Below are 20,365 nucleotides of genomic sequence, written 5' to 3' on the forward strand. Positions count from 1 at the left end.
CGGAGTTGCGCAGTAGAGAACAGGAAGTAGAGGCGCGATTATCAAAAGCCCGCCCACACTCTCACAGATGCAGAATAATTAATTATGTTGGTGTGAAATAAACAGTTATGGAAGTGTAGAAATGAAAGCTAAAGCTCCAATCTCCTCACAAAAATCCAGAAAAAAGTCTGTTAGTGCCTCAGTGACAACTTCACTCAGAGAAGCCGTCAATCTCAGCTGTCAATCATGACGTCACACCCCCGTTTTTATAGCATCAAATAACTCACTAAAACTAAACTTATTTAAAAAACGAACACTTGAAATGAAATTATTGTAATAAAAACTGCCTAAAATGACAGAAACCATCTTTAGGAAACAATTATTTGAAATGTAATTAAATAGTTTAGTGTGTCTCGCGCCCATTGAAATGCATGGAGAGGCGGGGTTTAGGAGCTATACTGGGACCAGCCACCGGGGGGCGATCGAGGCCCGAAAGCTTCAATTTCTGACTGAAGCACTACAGGCTTGCTCCAGACACGTCGGCGCGCCATCTTGGAACGGTCAGCGTGGAACATTGTGCAGTTGTGAAATCTCCAACGCTCAGCTCTCAAATGTTCCCTGGACCGCTCCAATATGGCGGACGGCTTAACGCACATACGCATAGCGGCCTGATAGCGGCCCATTGAAAGGGCCGCTAATGAGACATCTATGTATACTTTCTATGAATTATTACTAGCTTTTTTCCTATGATGCACAAATTAGTTCTTCCATGAGGGGGCGCTTGAGGGCTGAGAAAGTCGAATTCTCCATTGAGCCGCGTTCAAATCTCTGGAGGTTGTTTGTTTGAGATATTTATACATTGAACACTATAATCTTTTAATATGTTAACTCCGCAGATTTGTACATAATAACGCAATATAAATAAACCTCTGAAATCTGAATGAAAATTACTTTTAAAAATAATTTCCAGAAATCACAAACGACCATGATTGGTCCAACCTCACCAGCACCAGCGCTGTGAAACGTAACGGTTACCACGTGAAATGGCTGTCTTTGCTCCGCTTTAGTTGCGGTCTAGACAATAATTTATAGCTGAATTACATCGAAGGGAATTAATAGCCATTACATTAAACATATACAGTGAAGAATTAAAATAAGATAATTATTATTTAGAATAATAAGCCACGCCCACACAATGACGGTTCTCATTTGGTGTTGTGGCTGTGGCGTGAAGTTGTTTAGCTTCTGTGCTAACCTGTTTTTGAATTATCTACTAGGCTATTCGAGCATATCCACACCTACAAAATCTTCACAGTTGGTTTACATCCCTGGACAGTGTGCAAGCGGACTGACATGTACCCGCCAAGAGTTAATATCCCGCGGATCTACAGTTAGAGTCTCCTGTAAACAGAAAACATTCATTTATAATCTTTTGTGAAAGCTGTCAGGATGCCTGAAATCAAAGTCACGCCTTTAGGTAAGACATTTGCTCAATTTTGTAGGCAACACATCTGAGAAGCATGTATAAATAAGCCATTCATACACATGTTTCTTAACAAATCCTATAATATATGCAAATATTATTCTATATTAATCAGCGAGTTAATGAGTTCAAGTGTTTATGTTAATATGCTTATTATACATTAAAATAATATTATTAATTGTTAATATTATACCATATAATACCATTTAGCATGCATGTATACTGTGAGAACCAGAACCAGAAACTTTTATTTTTTATAAATTTAGTATTTTTTAATGTCATTAAAGCATAAGAAACCAATGGGGGAAAAAATGAAAATATATTTTATTCATATGTTATGCTATGTCCACTGTCATAACTTTAAATGACAAAAAGACTTAAAATGACTTTCAAAAACAATGGGATTTTTTTTCCCCATTCACCAAACAATTTTTATATTTCAGGATTTTTTAACCAAACTTCGTATACAGATGATTGTCAACTATGTTATGAAAGATATAACAGAATTAATTTATATTCTATTATACTTTATGCAATATGTGGGTAAAAGGGCCATAAATGGGTAGTCTCATTCAGTCTAATGTATCTTTACATCTTCACACTGTATCTAATTTGTATATTAATGTGTTCTTGGGGCAACATGTAATGACAAAAGAAGTATAATAATGGGGGTAATAACTGGCAACATTTTCATAATAATAATAATATATATATATATATATATATATATATATATATATTTCATAGGAATATATTAATGTATAATTTCTTTCCCTATTCACTTGTCTCCCAAAATGCCTGATAAACATGATTTAAGTCCTGTTGTCCTCTACATTGGACATGTATGAAATCAGTGCCCTGACTGTTTTCTAACAAAGTCATCATATTATCATATTTCCATATTTCTATAAGAGAGCCAAAATTCAAATACAATGTCCATTACAGAGGACAAATGTCTATTCCTGGGTCCCTGAGTTCACTTTTCATATCATTATAATAACTATACATTAAAATAACTATATATATTTGATGATATATTTTATAATATTATAAATGAGTGTGTGTGCTGTATCTGTTGTCTCACAGGGGCAGGTCAGGATGTCGGCCGCAGCTGTATTCTGGTCTCCATCGGAGGCAAAAACATCATGCTTGACTGTGGGATGCACATGGGCTACAACGATGATGTGCGTTACAACAGTTCCTGCTCCGTTCACATATGTGTATTTTGAGTATAATTCTGTAGTCTACTAGTCCCTTAACTTTCTGCGTTTCATTTCAGAGACGCTTCCCAGATTTTAGTTACATTACCCAAAACGGTCGCCTCACTGAGTTCTTGGACTGTGTCATTATAAGGTTCGTTTATACTTGATTTGTATTATGTGACTGTATTATGTAAGTTTTCCTGCTCTCCATGGTGATTTTTCCTGCTTTATGTTCCTCTCAGTCATTTCCATCTGGATCACTGCGGTGCTCTTCCCTACATGAGCGAGATGGTGGGTTACGACGGACCCATCTACATGACCCACCCCACCAAAGCCATCTGTCCCATCCTGCTGGAGGACTTCAGAAAGATCACAGTCGACAAAAAGGGAGAGACCAACTTCTTCACTTCACAGATGATCAAAGACTGTATGAAGAAAGTTGTGCCGCTCAACCTCCACCAAACTGTTCAGGTAAAGTTTGCTGTCTAAATTAATTCATTGGTTTAAATAAATTTTTATTAATTAATTAAAAATAGTAAATTCATTTGTTTAATTATTTTTAGTAATTTAATATGTATTTTTTTAGTGTACATTTTCCCCATTGAAAATGTTTAAAAGAAAATGTTATTTAAAGGCACAATATGTAAGATTTTTGGATTAAAATAAAATAACCAAAAATCACTAGAACAGTGTTATATATTTTGGTGACTTGTGTACTTACATTATCCCAAATGTTTTCAAGAATGTTTAAATCCAGAGAAATAAGCAATTTTAACCAGGACACGGACCGTGTCCGTGTGTCGCCTATCAATGACATCACACCCGTGTTACCCTCGATTTCCGGTTTTATTTTGTAGAAACCATGGAAACACCAAAGACGCTTTAATATATGATGTGTTTTATTGGATAGATGAGCAATTGATGAATACATTAATCCAAAGAAAAATAATCATTGTTATATAGATCAACACAGTTAGTCTTATTGTTTAAAATCTCGTTTTCTTGATTTACTGCGAGTACCATGTTTTACCATGCCTAATATCAATCTGGCTTACTGCAGTGTGCAACAAGTGTCTCATAGTATCCGCCGAGCGAACGCACAGAGTAGCATTATAGCATAACTTTCAACACATTCAAATAATGAATGTAATATGATAAAACAGCGCTGCGTTACCCCACATACACATGAGCGGAAGAAGAGGAAGCGCTCGTCTGTGGTATAATAAAAGCTCCACGAAATCCAGGCGTCATCAAGCTACAGCTTTGTTTTGAATGAGCGACCTCTAAAAATGACATACTGTGGCTTTAAGCTTCAAAATAATTAGTTTATGTTGCTACTGATTGCTTTTTTTGAGAATTTTATCTGTTTTATTTGCTCCATCAAGGTAGATGAAGAGCTTGAGATCAAAGCGTACTATGCAGGTCATGTGCTGGGAGCCGCCATGGTTCAAATCAAAGTTGGCTTGGAGTCTGTTGTCTACACAGTGAGTGTCACATTACCTATTACATACTCACAATTTTATGATGTTCCAGCTATTGTCTTAATTTGCTAATTATATCTAAATCAATTTGTATAGGGTGATTACAACATGACACCAGACAGACATTTGGGGTGAGTAAAAATCTCTTATTTTGGCACAAATTGTATGTAACTCTTCAAGTGTAAGTCATGTTTAAAAAGATAGTTCACCTAAAAATGAGAATTCTGTCATCATTTACCCTCATGTCGTTCCAAACCCGTAAGACCTTCATTCATCTTCAAAACACAAATGAAGATATTTTTGATGAAATCTGAGAGATTTCTGTCCCTCCATTGACAGCTACGCAACTACCACTTTGATGCTTAAAAAAGTTAATTAATAGATCGTAAAACTAATCCATATGAATTGAGCGCTTTAGTCCACATTTCCTGAAGAGACACGATTGCTTTGTATGATGAACAATTCCGGCTTAATTAATTAATTTAGTCTTTTATTCACATATAAAAACATTGATTAGCAAACATAAACATAAACTCAACCAAATCTGCTTGGCGCTCGAGAACACAAACCTCTTGTGGAAGCTCAAATGTGCTGCGTAACACGAGAATGAACCTCATTGGTTCTTGAGGAAGCTCAAAAGTGCTGCTTAACACCAGAATGAACCTCATTGGTTCTTGCTGAAGCTCAAACGTCCTGTATAACACCAGAATGAACCTCATTGGTTGATGAATGTTTATATGTGAATAAAAGACTAAATTAAATCTGTTCATCATATAAAGCGATCGAGTCTCTAAAGAAAATGTGGACTAAACCGCTCAATTCAAATGGATCTCTTTATGAAGTATCAAAGTGGTAGTTGCGTAGCTGTCAATGGAGGGACAGAAATCTCTCAGATTTCATCAAAAATATCTTAATTTGTTTTCCAAAGATGAACGAAAGTCTTCCAGGTTTGGGACGACATGAGGGTGCGTGAAAGATGACAGAATTAAAATTTTTAGCTGAACTAACCCTTTAATTTCTCTGACTTTATACACTCAGAGCTGCTTGGATTGACAAATGCCGGCCAGATATTTTGATATCAGAATCCACGTATGCCACCACGATCAGAGACTCCAAACGCTGCAGGGAGAGAGATTTCCTGAAAAAGGTTCACGAGACAGTGGAAAGAGGAGGCAAGGTAAACAAGACTCATCCAATCAGATTTCAGAGCTAAAACTCTCCATTTTGTGATGTCAGTTCAATCATGCACTCTCAGGCGTGTGTGTTTATGTTCTGTTCATTTTGGCATCTCTATGTTTTAGGTCTTGATTCCGGTGTTTGCTCTGGGAAGGGCACAGGAACTCTGTATTTTGTTGGAAACGTTCTGGTGAGCTTGTGAAATTACTGCTGCTCACCTTTTATTTTTGATCTTTTTGAACATGTTTAAGGCATGATATGTTCTGTAAAGATGCTTATGGAAACTGTATATTGGCACAGAACGGTGTCTAATTGATGGTTGTTCACTTTATCAGGGAGAGAATGAATCTGAAAGCACCCATTTATTTCTCCACTGGGCTGACAGAGAAAGCCAATCACTACTACAAACTCTTCATCACCTGGACCAATCAGAAGATCCGCAAGACCTTTGTACAAAGAAACATGTTTGAGTTCAAGCACATCAAAGCCTTTGATCGCACATATGCTGATAACCCTGGACCAATGGTAAGCCCGCTACAAAAAAAATATCGATGAGGCATTCATGCATTTATTATTATGCAAATTATATAATTGTATATATATATATATATATATATATATATATATATATATATATATATATATATATATATATATATATATATCATTAATTATTTCTCATTATTAAATGATACATATAGAAAACTTTTAGAATATTAATGAGTATTCTAAAAAAATGATATTATTACATTATATATTGTATTATTATTATTATTATTATGACTACTGCTTTATGCATTATTATTACAACTACCACTACTTTATGTATTATCATTATTATTATTATGATTATTATTAAATTATCCATATAGAAAACCTTTAAAGTATGTTTAACATGAAATCTTTAAATTATATTTTTCTTTATTTAATAAAATAATTATGTTTTAGATTTAATATTGTACCTTTTTTGGTATAACTGTAGAATATTTCAAAAGATTTTCCACATCTATCACAGAATAAATCAATGAACAAATCGGAACTCAAGTCTTTTTGGTGATCAGAATCAAAAGATTTGAGCTTTGATTTGACTCTCGATTCTCAAGAACTGCCTCAGAATCGAAGAGCTGATTCGTTTTGGCGAGACGTTTTACGTTTGTAGCCATTTCTGTTGTTATAGCATTCAAAAATAATTGATGGATTGCTGTGAAGCGAGTCAAGTGAGTGCATGATATTATGGAAAAGCAGCCAGAGACACTGATATCTGTTCCATCAGGTTGTGTTCGCCACCCCAGGAATGTTGCATGCTGGGCAGTCTTTACAGATATTCAAGAAATGGGCCGGGAATGAAAAGAACATGGTAAGAAACCTTTGAAAACAGCAGAAGATGTTACTGCTAAACACTCAATGCCCGTTGAATGAGCTCATAGTGGTTCATCGAAAGAGAAAATATGGAAGTTTAATGTATTTGTTTCTCAGGTCATCATGCCAGGATACTGTGTGCAAGGCACTGTGGGACACAAGATCCTGAATGGACAGAAGAAACTAGAGATAGAGGGAAGAGCAACGGTAATTACTGGCTGCAAACACAGATTTTAATTTACCTTCACTAGATGGCATCAGAGAACTCTGAACTATAGTCTCTGGTTTATATTGTCCACCATTTCCCATCATTTAAAAAAAAAGACAATTTTTACCTTCTTTGACCAAACCAGAAGTTTATTCTTGTGTCAAACCTCTATATTTCACGTCTGAATATCTGTTTGGTTACTTGTCAAAACAATACCCAAATAATTTGAGTGCTTGTGGTTATATGTTAGCGTAAAGAAAAGGTCATTAAAAAACTGTTTATTAATTGACAGCCCAATGTTTGCAACAATTACGTCTCTTACATGTATTGCAAAAACATAAAAATAACAGTGAATGTTAATTGACATGCAATATTAAAACCTTAACATCCACGTCTTTGACGTTGAGCAATATGTGCATTTATATTACTAAAATTAATTTGAACAGTTAGCCTAGGGGTATTATATAACATTAGCCCCCTCATATAACATTTCTTCAAAAAAATCAAAGGAAAAACAATAATGGATCTGTACTCACTTAGATCTTAGACTCAACTGATTCAAAATAGTTTATAATAATATCAGACATGCTTTCTTTGGTCGCAGTCATGGCTCGCTGGGTAAAAAAACAAGTGCGTCCACATTGCACATTTGCTCGGGTCAACATTTGCTCGGGTCAACATTGCTCGGGTACTTGATGGCTTCCGACAGCGCTGAATAGTGGTTGAGGTATTTGACTACCCGAGTAGTCTATGCAAGCCGTAGTCTCATATATGTGATGTGTGTTTAGTTGGATGTGAAGCTGCAGGTGGAGTACATGTCCTTCAGCGCTCACGCCGACGCCAAGGGCATCATGCAGTTGATCCGCATGGCAGAACCCAGGAATATTCTGCTGGTGCACGGAGAGGCCAAGAAAATGGAGTTCCTCAAAGACAAGATCGAACAGGAGTTCAGTAAGTCTACAACTACTCAAAATGTACTGGATTGTTTTAAACCAGGGGTCTCAAACTCAATTTACCTGAGGGTCGGTGGAGGTAGACTCTGGGTCAGGCTGGGCCGCATCAAGTATTCCACAAAAATCTTCTCAATCTTTATTATTAACAGTTCTTCAACATGAATGTTTCTTCTGAACATGAACTGTTCCTCTGAATTTGAACTTTACTTCTGAACATGAATGGTTCTTCATGAAGGTTTATCTTGCCTACTCTCTCTTTAAATATAGCCTATAGAAATTAAATCATTATGTAATAATGAATGATTTTAATTTTATTTAAAATAATAGACTAATTCAAAGCAAGGTCGTACCCAGGTCAAACAGAACAGTGACGAAATTCTAGGTCTAATTCTAGCTGGGAAATAATCTATTTGGGACTATTTGCAAACAATATTTGAATTAATTTGCGTCAAATATATTATCAATCCCGAGATTCTTCACATGAGTGATTAAATGCATAGATTCGCTACAAATGTTTGAGTTCCCAGGTGGTTTAGTGGTAGAATTTTAGTAAACCGTCTCAAAGGCTCCGAGTTCTAATCCGCTCTCATATAGTTTTTTTTCTTCTTCATTAAAATCAAAGATGTTCATCAATGATTGTATATTAAGAGCATGGACATGTTGCATTTTGTGTGTGTGCATTTAGTTTTTTGATTTCACCGGAAAGAATGTAGTCTCTCCGCTACGGCATGAAGCGATAGATTGACGCGCTCGTGTGTGTGTGTGTGTGTGTGTGTGTGTGTGTGTGTGTGTGTGTGTGAAGATTGTGCACAAACCCCGCCTACTTTGATTTGATTGGCCATCTGAGCGCTGTTAGACCACATTGGTTTCGACTGTCTGATCGGATCAGCCTCAAATTCTGTTCCTGTCACACGCGGTGTCAACCAATTATACTGCACGAGGGAGGGCCGAGCTAACTCTCTCTCACACACACACAAAGTGAGGCGGCAAGCATGGCACACACAACGACTCACCAAAAAGGTGCTTTTCAGAACAACGCGCAGGCCGCACTAACACTAAACTTTGATGTCAAGTAGGGGTCCACAGGCCGCGAGTTTGAGACCCCTGTTTTAAACAATTTCCTGTTCTATGATTTATTCAAGGGCAGTCTTAGGGGAGCACATTACAAGTAACGCGAGTTACGTAATCAGATTACTTTTTCATGTAACTTGTAAAGTAGCTCATTACTTTTCAACTTACAACAAAATATCGGAGTTACTTTTTCAAATAAGTAACTCAAGTTACTTTATTTTCCCATGTCATGACTGACACCTCTCCTTTCCCCATGTTGGGAGAAATCGTGAGTAAGTGCAGAGGCGCTGTGTGAACATGATGGTTATTGTAGTTCTAGACTAAATGTGAGCAGGCATTTACTCATCTCACTTGCACAAAACAGACTCAATATTCCTCAAAAACGAATACAAACAGTGAAATGCAAACTCGCAATATTACGGAAACCTGACATAATTAAATGTTAAAAAGCACAAATATACTTAATGTATGTAAAGGGATAGTTCACCCAAAAATGAAAATTACCACATGATTTACTCACCCTCAAGTCATCCTAGGTTTATATGACATTCTTCTTTCAGACGAACGCAATCAGAGTAATATTAAAAAAGTCCTGGCTCTTTAAAGCATTATAATGGCAGTGAATGGTTGTGTCGTTTTTGAAGTCCATAAAAGTGCATCTGTCCATCATATAACTGCTCCACATGGCTCCGGCGGTTAAAAAAGGCCTTCTGAAGCGAAGTGGCGCGTTTGTGTTAGAACAATATCCATATTTAAAACTTTATAGACTGAAATAACTAGCTTCTGGCAGTCAGTGCTACGCAAGTCAACTTACGGTGAAAGAGTAACTCTTGACCCTTGATACCCTTGACAAACGCAGAAGCACAGAGGATAGAGAAAAAAAAAACACGGATCATGAATTAGAGTCTAAAACGAAAGTTTTTAAAGAGAAATGGTGGAGGATTTCGATATAAGAGAAGAGGGGCGTGTGTTTGTTGTCCAGCCCTAGCCACGAGAGGCGTCAAAGCGTGCAATGCTCCTATACATAACATCAGGGGTTACTCTTTTATCCGGAAGCTAGTTATTTTAGTCTATAAAGTTTTAAATATGGATATTTTTCTTACACAAACGCGCCACTTCGCTTCAGAAGGCCTTTATTAACCCCCCGGAGCCATGTGGAGCAGTTATATGATGGATAGACGCACTTTTATAGACTTGAAAAATGACACAACCATCCACTGCCATTATAAAGCTTTAAAGAACCAGGACATTTTTAATATAACTCTAATTGTATTCGTCTGAAAAAAGAATGTCATATACACCTAGGATGACTTGAGGGTGAGTAAACCATGGGCTAATTTTCATTCTTTGTTGAACTAACCCTTTAATCTCACTTTATTAGCCAATGTCTTTTCTGCTGACCTTCGATAATTCAGTTAAACAGTAAAAAAAATTACATTAGTTAAACATCACATTTGTGTTTTGTTTTTTAATAAGCGTGTTGAACTTTCTTCTCCTCCATCCTGTTTTTCTGTGACCCATATGGCAGCACAGCTGAAAGGTTTGAATGAGTTGCGCCCTCTACTGTACACGCGCGAATGCATTTCCTTCAGCCTGAGGCTTATTCATTTCACTTATGGTGAGGGCCTTTACATTTGCCAAAAATAGAACTTTTGTTTTTTGTTATTAAAAAACAAGCAAACAAGCCCAGCAAAGGTGAGGAAAAGTAACGCAAAAGTAATTTAACGCAATGCTTTACATAAAAAGTAACTACGTAACGCAGTTAGTTCCTTTTTTAGTAAAGCGATATTGTAGCATACGATCACTTTAATAGTTGACTTTTCAGTGTTTGCTAGATATTCTCTTCTGAAATAAACCGATTTTGTTTTACCCAATGCAGGTGTTAGTTGCTATATGCCGGCCAACGGAGAGACGACGACCATAGTGACGAACCCCAGCGTCCCCGTGGACATCTCGCTCAACCTGCTGAAGAGAGAGATGGCTCTCGGAGGTGATCATTGACGCATACACCACTGACCACTGACTGCTTTATTTGACCTGTTTACAGAGAAGCCATCATGACTTTCTGTCCTGTGGTTAGGAGCTCTTGTAGTTTCTGCTTTTCTCTCTCTCTCTCTCTCTATATATATATATATATAATAATAACTTTCTTGCAGGTCCATTGCCTGATGCTAAAAGACCTCGCACCATGCACGGGACATTAATAATGAAGGACAATGTAAGTTAACATGCCTCTTTAGGTTGGATTTCATCATTTATTTGACTGATGTGTGGTTTTGGATGTCATTAATTCCATGTTCTCTGAATATGTGTGTGTGTGTGTGTGTGTAGAGCCTGCGGCTGGTTTCTCCAGAGCAGGCCCTCAAAGAGCTGGGCCTCAGTGAACATCAGCTGCGCTTCACCTGCCGCGTGCAGCTCCACGACCCCCACAGCGACACCGATACACTCGGCCGCATCTACACACACCTTAAGAGGTCAGCGAACTATACCACACACACACTTTGCTTTTGTTAAATGAATGCAGCTTATCATGCCCCCCTCACCCATATGCAACAGGGTTATTATCGTTAAATAAAACTATTTTTGTCAATTGAAATAAAGCTTAAATATTACATTAGAAAACTTAAATTAAATGAAAATTATACATTTTTGTAACACTAAAATAGTTTATAATGATTCCTGAACTGAAAAAAAGGTCATGTTTTTCCAAGGCCGCAGATGGTGTGGGATGTTACACTTTAGTAGAGGTTAGGTGAGATATCTTAAGCAGTTTTTACTTCAGAGGACCTCATTGAGTCAATTGTGACGTGATTAAAAAACGCAACAAAAATTGGTCGCAAATGCAACAGAACAATACGGAAATGGTTTTAATCACCTTGTGGTTAGGGATGGGACGATATGAAAATTTCCTACCACGATTATAGTGACAAAAATGATCACGATTATCAATATTATCACGGTTTTGTTCAAATGAGATGAAAGTGGATTCTAAAAGCTAAACAAGCAATTGACTCTGTTAACTGTTGAGTGACTATCAATGTTCCCTCTAATTTCTTTTCTTGCTGAGCAAAACTTTTCTCTATTGGGCGGACATTTTGGTCACCTGAGCAAAAACATTCTTTACCTGTACAGCGTACGTAAATGCACACAAAAAAAAGTGGTTTCATCATGCAGTTATAACTTTTAACTTTAATGTGCCATTTCTATTTTATTTAACCCTTGATGTAACTTAGTGATATATTAAATTAAAATAAAAAAGGTTAATTCAGAAGTCACTAAATTAAGCACAATTTACAATGCTGTTAACTGTAGTCTTCTTAACCAAGAAATACCATTAAAATCTCCCCCAGGACAGTTTGATTCTTTATAATAATATAATATAATAAAATAAAATATGAAAAAAATTAAGCAGTTACACTGAGATGGTTCTTAATGTGTTTTTGTACAGTCATTTATTGGCGGCAGGCAGCAATAAACCATCAAAATTAAATGTTTGTTTATTGCTTATGAAGATTTTCTATATCAGGGGTTTTCAAAAATTGTAATAGCAAACAATCCCTTTGTGAGACCAATTCTTTATTAGGCTTACATATTATATCAGTTTAAATGCTTCAATTTATTTAATAAAACAAAACATACTGAAGTAATTAAATAGATCTAATAGCTAAATATGTTCACATCTGAACTCCCTGAAACCCAAACCACACACACATCTATTTCAACTGACGTGTGTTACTAAGGTGTTTAGAGTTTGCACGCTACACTTGTGGTGGGTGTGCAACTGTAAATGTCTGTTTTGTTACCGTGCTGTGTCCATCATCTGTTATTTCCACCACTTAATCCAGCCACTCTTCTTTAAAACATGATGAGGTTTTACTTTGCATGTCTTTGAGTTTCACGTTGCCTCTCATATTGAGCTACAATACTAACTACTAGCAACAATTTCGTGTCTGTTGTCTGTGCGGCATTTTATTCTTTCAGCGCGGCCGCAGCTTAGAGGGAACATTGGGGACTATATCATTTGACTGATTGAGCCAGAAAAAAAATACAAAAAGAAATCCTACTGATAACAGGATCAGTGGCATAAGACGGGCAGAACGACCCGAGTGTCAATCCACCTTTTTCCTAAACTCATTCTTCTCCCTTTTCCCATTGGATATCAGCTTGGAGAGGAGTTCATTTTAAATAAAAATTAAGAAAAGATTTGAAATGTGGAAATGAAGTGGGAGGGAAAGTGTTTAAATGGGTCATGAACTGGCTTTTTAAAATTTTTTATACTGTTGTCTGAGGTCAACTTATTGCGTTCACGTGGTTTTTACATTCAAAAACATCAAAATGAATAATAGGCTATTTTTTGACCTGGTTTTAAGGCTCTCTCAAGACGCGCTCTGTTTTGATGGGCGAGCCGCACTGAAAACTTGGAAGTGTTGTGAACTTCCTTTTCCTCGTTTGAAGAAGAGACCAGGAGACTTGGATAAGTTCTTCAGCAGGATTCTTTAATGAGAAAACGTGCTGTCTTTCGGCTGAGGTTATCAAGTCTAACTTAACAGTACAAAACAATGCAATTGATCTACATTTCAGAGGGAGGGATTATACAGCAGGGGAGGAGACATTCAAACAAAGGAATGCAAATGTTGTGTAGGTAAAGGACACACCTCAGACATAACGGTGTGACCCGTCCTTATTCAATCAGCATAACCCTGTCATTCAAATGCATAGATGCTTATCCAATCACTCAGGCAGTATTGCTCTAAGCTTGTCATGGTAAATAGTCAGGAAGTGCATAAAAACAAAAGACTTAATGTCTCAAACACTTACACAGCCTGACGTAATCTCCTTAGAATTTCCTCAAGTTTACTTCAACATGTAAAACACAATATAGATAATGTTTTCAGTTATATTCTGTTACATTGGAACCTAGATATAACAATGTATACATTTGTAATCCCACCGAAGTAAACGGCCACGGCTAGGATTGGATAACATTTGCATATTTAATGAGCTTCTGCTCCCCTTGTCAGTGATAGTGTGTGGCAAACAGCAACCGGAATGAATCGCCCAGCCCACAGCCAGGGCTCGCAAAATGTCTTTATCAAACAAACACAATGATTCATCTCTCATCCACCAGCGATTGATTGGAATTATATCGTTTTATTAACGTTACTTGGCCCGCCCGATCAATGAATATAACCGCGAACCGTACACACACACACACACGCGCGCCCTTTAAATATTGAGTCAAGAGAGTGAACAACGCATATCAAGATAGTAATGAACCAAGAACACCACAAATAAAGTATTCTCCAGCCTGTGACAGCGTGCTAAGGTATGTTCAGTTAGACACGTACACATAATCCATAGATATCAAACGATCTGTAACAATGCAATACTATCACATTAGGGCTGGGCGATAAAACGATAACGATATGTATCGCGATTGACACGTCATCGATATCAATAAAAAAATGCGTTCGATAAAACGCTCGATAATTTTTTTTTCTTCGTCGGAAGAAGCAAGTTTGGTTTCATGAACAAAGACACTCACTCTCTGGTAACCTAGCCATGTAGGGAGTGACACGCTAACAGCCAATCATGTAACAGTATCAGGTTTGGTTGCGCCATATCGTTGTCTCGTGTTGGATTCTTCAGTAACAGAACCGGCGTGGAGTGATAAGTGAGTGCCGCAGCGAGCGAGGAAATTGTTGATAAATCAGGAAAACAAGTCAGCTCGCCAGTATGGCAGTTTTTGGGATTTTATAAGTCTGACCGTAGTCAGACCAATGTCGTCTGCAAATTTTGCAAAACCGTCATCCCCACCACAAACTTGTTTTACCACCTTAAGCCTTGTTTATACTGTCTGACAGTTCGTTTGGGGAGGTGTTTATACTCGACACGCTCGCTCATCTTTGAAACGACATGGGCTGAAACCGAAATCGCCCCCTAAACCCTCATTCACTAATCCCTACGTTAGTCCAATTATATAGTTCACTTGAAGGAGTGAATGAAAACAGGTAAGTGAAGTTGGACAGCCGTTGAGTGTACATCAGTTGCACACTCGTTTTTGCGGTGCAATGTGGGATTGAATGAGTGCACTCAATAACGTCCACTATAATTTCGGACACTACTTCAAATGGCTGTCCCCTCAAATACTTCAAATTGTGCACTATTTGAGGGTATAGGGGCGATTTCAGATTCAACCATGGAGAGGTGCTCTGCATCAATGCCTTATGACAAAGCATCTAAACGGTACAAAGAAATAACGGGGGCACTGACTGCACCTTAATGTTAAGAGATAATTAAGTGTTCATTGAGATTTTAGACTTATTTGAGTGTTTTCCATGGTTGTGTGACATTTCTGCCGTTATAACTGAGGGGATTATAATCAGAGGAAGGTTAAGTTTAAAATGAAAATGTTTAAATGTAATATATTTTTCTCCTGGGCCTTATTTTAAATAGGTCATTAAACATATCAATAATTATCGATATCGACCGATATGAAACGGTTATATTGTGATACAGTTTTCAGCCATATCGCCCAGCCCTATATCTCATATAAAAAAAATGTTTTACTCACATTAGTGTGTTGCTTCATTCGTTCATGTAATCTCATCCTGTCTGCAAATCCAGTCTCTTGTTTACAAACGACTCCATGGTTAAAAGAACACACGTGCAATGTTTTCCCCACGTGAGCTGGGTATTCATTAAAAATAAAGTTCATCCATGCATTCATAATATTAGAATCCGAATGCTTAAAAATCCGAATCTGAAAAGCTTATGTGGTATGTTTACTGCTTAGAAATTCAATGCTGTTTAGCTCAATGCTGCTCTTGGCTGTTATGTTAATGGAACGAGTCGGTGGGCGGGGCTACAGAATCAGGCGTTGTTCTTCTTCTGTTGAGGCGGTGCTTCACTACACTCTCACGTCATAGCCGGGCACATTCTGAGATCGATCGTTTGCTTGGCCTGGTGTCAATAAAAGCTTTTCTTTGACTAACAAGGAATTTTTCAGCTCTGAAACGTACAGGATATTCTTATATAACCATGACCTTTCATATATCAAAAGCTCAAGGGAAAGTTGATTTCTCAATTCATGACCCCTTTAATGGGTAGGGGTGGGCTTTTGAGACATATAATGTCCCAACAAGGCAGCATCCATTTATAATTTTTATAAATATAATCGTACACACTGAACTTGTTATTATAGCACTGTTTTATAATGTACTACTATGTTTGCATTCTTTATCACATTCAGGTGAGTCATTTCACCCAAACGTTTGCCCTCAGTAAACAAAACTTTTACCTCTAACCACAGTGCAAATGTCAGCCCATGTGGGCAAATACTGTATGAGGTTTGTGCTTTCCTAAAGGTTTCATTCGAAGTCAAGTTATTTTTCACAATCTCTTTCAGTGTATTAAAGAGTTACAGCATCCAGCACGTCCCAGACGGCACCGTCATCGTGGAATCCATCGTTATTAAAGTGACGTCCTCGGCTGAGGAGCCCAACCTCAAAGTCATTCTGCTTTCTTGGAGCTATCAGGTGAATAAATTTCTGCTTCGTAATTTAATAGGGGTTATACTGTGTTCAGCTTTAACCACTGTTTTTTTTTAAAGCTGAGGAATATTATAATAAAGTCTTAAATATTTTCGCGTTTGTGTTTGTGGAAAACATCACTTGTTTTCTATGCGTGTAGTCAGACAGTTGGTCTAGTGGAATTTTCAGCATCTCGCAGCCCACGGGGGGAAAATGTTTGCCCTTATGTTTCCGAACAAACATGGGTTGCACATGGGCCGGGTATCGCCAGCAAGCTCACCACACAAACATATCACAATAGAGGGTATGCACGTGACAGAGTGACTGCGGTTACGCCCACTGAGTGGCAAAAAAATCCCTGAGAGGGTTTTCAGCGTGAATGCCGTGTAAAACACACAAAACGCATCTAAAACGGGGAACCGCTTTGAGATTGACTATACAAACAGATTTGACAAGAAATCTGAGGTATATTTTTACAAACTGCCGAAAGCTACAGAAAAGAGAAGCAAATGGATCGCTGCAATTCACAGAAACTGGATTTGCGGTTATCATTTTGTGTCAATATGTTGAATTTTGGGGTAAAATTATACCCTATATGTTAGGGGTGGGAATCTTAAGGCACTTGTGGTGAAGTGGCCATTTGATTTGAACACAGAATCAATTTCGAATTTTTGAGAATCGATTCTGAATCATTGGATAACGAATCGCAACGCATCACGGCATCAACCTTTTCTCCCACCCCTACTATATATCAGGGGTTTTCAAACTTGTCCTGGAGGACCCTTAGCACTGCACATTTTGTATGTCTCCCACATCTAATACACCTGATTCAACTCATGAGCTCATTATTAGAGACCGCAAGACCTGAAGTATAATTAAATGAACACTGACAAAAACTATACAAGTTTTAGGGCTGGACGGTATGAAACTATATATAACATCGACAAAGTGATCACCTGGATTTAGACCTATAATGTACTTATATATAAAATGTTCACAGGCAGATTTGCTTTATGTATTTCCCTGGCATCGAAATTCAGGCACATATAAATGTCAGGAAACACGATCCTGGCTGCACGTCAATATCTTTGTAAGTTGTAACAAGTTACAACGTTGAAGTAAGATCAATATTCGACATCACAAGACAACCACAATGCAACAAAGAACGTGTTCTCAAAGATCGACATCAAGTGAGAGGAAGGTCCGGTATTTGAAGAGGGTGGCCGAATCTGATTGGTGAAATGACCAAGACGTCATCTCCCTCAATGACGACTGAGGCCGGGATTCCCCAAATATCTAAAAGAGACACACACACACACACACACACACACACACACTAGAAACTACCCACACATATACACACCACATTCATAATACGTACCACGTATGTAACCGTAACACTATATCGAGCCCAACTTAAACTGATAACTTGCGTTTTCGCAGTTTCCCCCATTAACTCCAGTCATGCAGCCACTCAGTCCGGCAGATGGGGTGTGTTCCGGTGGGAAAATGACGTCAATGCATACCCTCTATAAATGTCACCATCCATTACACCGCAGTGCATCACAATTGGATTGCGATTGAAACAGCTATAAATGCTTGAGAGAAAGTGAAATGTCACCACCTCCGTTATTGCGTCTAATAGAAACCCCTCTAACCGCAATTATTTAGACAAATTTTTTCATTCATTTTATTTGATTTTGCATTAAAGGGACAGTTCACCCAAAAATGAAAATTTGATGTTTATCTGCTTACCCCCAGGGCATCCAAGATATAGGGGACTTTGTTTCTTCAGTAGAACACAAATGAAGATTTTTAAATTATACATATACTGACAGACGGCAAAGGTCGGAGTTAAAGGAACACTCCACTTTTTTGAAAATAGGCTCATTTTACAAGTCCCCTAGAGTTAAATAGTTGAGTTTTACCGTTTTTGAATCCATTCTGCCGATCTTTGTATCTGGCGGTAGCACTTTTAGCATAGCTTAGCATACATCATTGATTCTGATCAGTCCAATAGCATCTCATTCAAAAAATGACCAAAGACACTTTCAATATTTTTCCTATTTAAAACTTGACTCTTCTACAGTTACATCGTGTGCTAAGACAAACTGAAAATTAAAAGTTGCGATTTTCTACACCTATATGGCAAGGAACTACTTTCTCATTCCCGCGTAATAGTCGTGGATCTTCGCGGCCGTACCATGGCTGCAGCGGCGCAAAAACGGTAAAACTCAACTATTTAACTCTAGGGGACTTGTAAAATGAGCCTATTTTCAAAAAAAGTGGAGTGTTCCTTTAACTCCGACCTTTGCCGTCTGTCAGTATATGTATAATGCATGTCAATGGTAACAAAATCTATGAGAGTAAAAAGAACATGCAAATCCAAATTAAACCCTGCGGGTTGTGACGACACGTTGATGTCTTAAGACACGAAACGATCGGTTTCTCATACTCTCATTTGTTACCATTCACATGCATTATACGACTGACAGACTGCAACGGTTAAAAATCTTCATTTGTGTTCTACTGAAGAAAGTCACCTATATCTTGAATGCCCTGGGGGTAAGCAGATCAACATCAACTTTTCATTTTTGGTGAACTATCCCTTTAAATGTATCACAATTCTACAAATGCAAATAAATGCTGCTCTTTTAAACTTTTTATTCATCAAAGAATCCTGGAAAAAGTGTGAAATTGTGTCTTGAGCAGCAAATCCCCAGATTAGAATGATTTTTGAAGGATCATGTGACTCCGAAGACTGGAGTAATGATGCTGAAAATTCAGCTTTGATCACTGGAATAAATTACATTCTATGTTAATCGATTTGAAAGCACTAATAGTAATATACCATTGAAAAACTTAACTCTTATTCTAATTTATATACTGTTGTTCATATAATAATTATTAAAGATTTGAGCATTTTTAGGTTTTGAAATGTACCCTTTTAACCTGTTTGTCATAGAGTTTTAAAACTATCTTTGTCTTCCTCAGGATGAAGAATTGGGCAGTTTCTTGTCTACGCTGTTGAAGAAAGGTCTGCCTTCCTGACTGCTGATACTGATTTTTAATGTTTGTCTTTGGTTGAAAAAAAAAAAGCAATAAAGATTTTTTTTTAAGTAAAATTCAGAAGGCTTCCATTTGTGGAAAACATATTTATTTGTTTTAACAGTATTTTCATTCGAGGACAACTAGTATGGCCTTTTCCAGTGGTGATACTAATATCTACATCTGATACAAATGCAATAGTTCAATTATATGAAATGAGACATGCAGATATTTACACAAAATATTTTAAAACATCAAAATTGCAAAAACTACTGACTCAACTGGGGATCAGCTTAGCTGGTGAGATCATTTCAAAATGGTGAAATATTGGTCTGTCAATAATTTTGCTGGTATGTAATAAAAATGTGTCATTCTTGTTCAGTAAAAAACCTGACTAGCTTACATCAAGTCACATTGGAGATACCCTTTCTTACCTCTAATGTACAATCTTACATGGTATATTGTAGATATATTGCAAAAAAGGCTCCCAACCAACATACAGCAGCCTGTGAGATACGCTGATTCTACTTGGTCGCGCGCACGCCGCTACTTACTTTATGAAAAACGTAACTGAGGGCAGGGCGCCATTATCGTCAAATATCGAAAGAAACATTGTTATCGCTTTCAAGGTAGTAACATACTAACTGTTCATGTTAAATTAAAGTAATACTGTTTGTATGTGCTCAATAAAAGAGCCTCAACAGGGTGCGGGATTGTTTTGTCCCCAAAGGTTCCGCAGTCACAAAGCAGTGATTACCACACATCTTAACTATAAAAAAACCTAAACAATTAACGTTACAATTGCAACAAATACACATACTTTCTGTTTAAAATAAGCCTAAAATGCAAAACAACAAGACCAACTGAGGATAG

The 20,365-nt window shown here is 37.3% G+C and overlaps 1 protein-coding gene across 1 annotated transcript; it reads left to right on the forward strand.

Annotated features, from left to right (window-relative positions):
* The first annotated feature begins 600 nt into the window (after positions 1-600).
* ints11 (integrator complex subunit 11) lies at positions 601-19,875 on the forward strand. The gene is made up of 17 exons (XM_079803680.1): positions 601-1,456; positions 2,549-2,646; positions 2,742-2,815; positions 2,907-3,135; positions 4,050-4,148; positions 4,242-4,276; positions 5,184-5,322; positions 5,447-5,511; positions 5,657-5,846; positions 6,595-6,678; positions 6,798-6,887; positions 7,677-7,839; positions 10,792-10,902; positions 11,069-11,130; positions 11,244-11,386; positions 16,321-16,450; positions 19,439-19,875. The coding sequence occupies exons 1-17, from the start codon at positions 1,429-1,431 to the stop codon at positions 19,493-19,495; spliced, it is 1,797 nt and encodes a 598-aa protein (XP_079659806.1). The 5' UTR covers positions 601-1,428; the 3' UTR covers positions 19,496-19,875.
* Positions 19,876-20,365: the final 490 nt, after the last annotated feature.

This window comes from Gobio gobio (assembly GCF_949357685.1).
Source record: "Gobio gobio genome assembly, chromosome: 21".
NCBI classification, from domain to species: domain Eukaryota; kingdom Metazoa; phylum Chordata; class Actinopteri; order Cypriniformes; family Gobionidae; genus Gobio; species Gobio gobio.

Excerpts from the sequence above, each read along its gene's own strand:
- ints11 (XM_079803680.1), top strand. The coding sequence starts at position 1,429 with ATGCCTGAAATCAAAGTCACGCCTTTAG. Across the intron at positions 4,149-4,241 it reads TGGAGTCTGTTGTCTACACA|GGTGATTACAACATGACACC; the intron begins GTGAGTGTCACA and ends CAATTTGTATAG. Across the intron at positions 10,903-11,068 it reads GAGAGAGATGGCTCTCGGAG|GTCCATTGCCTGATGCTAAA; the intron begins GTGATCATTGAC and ends ACTTTCTTGCAG.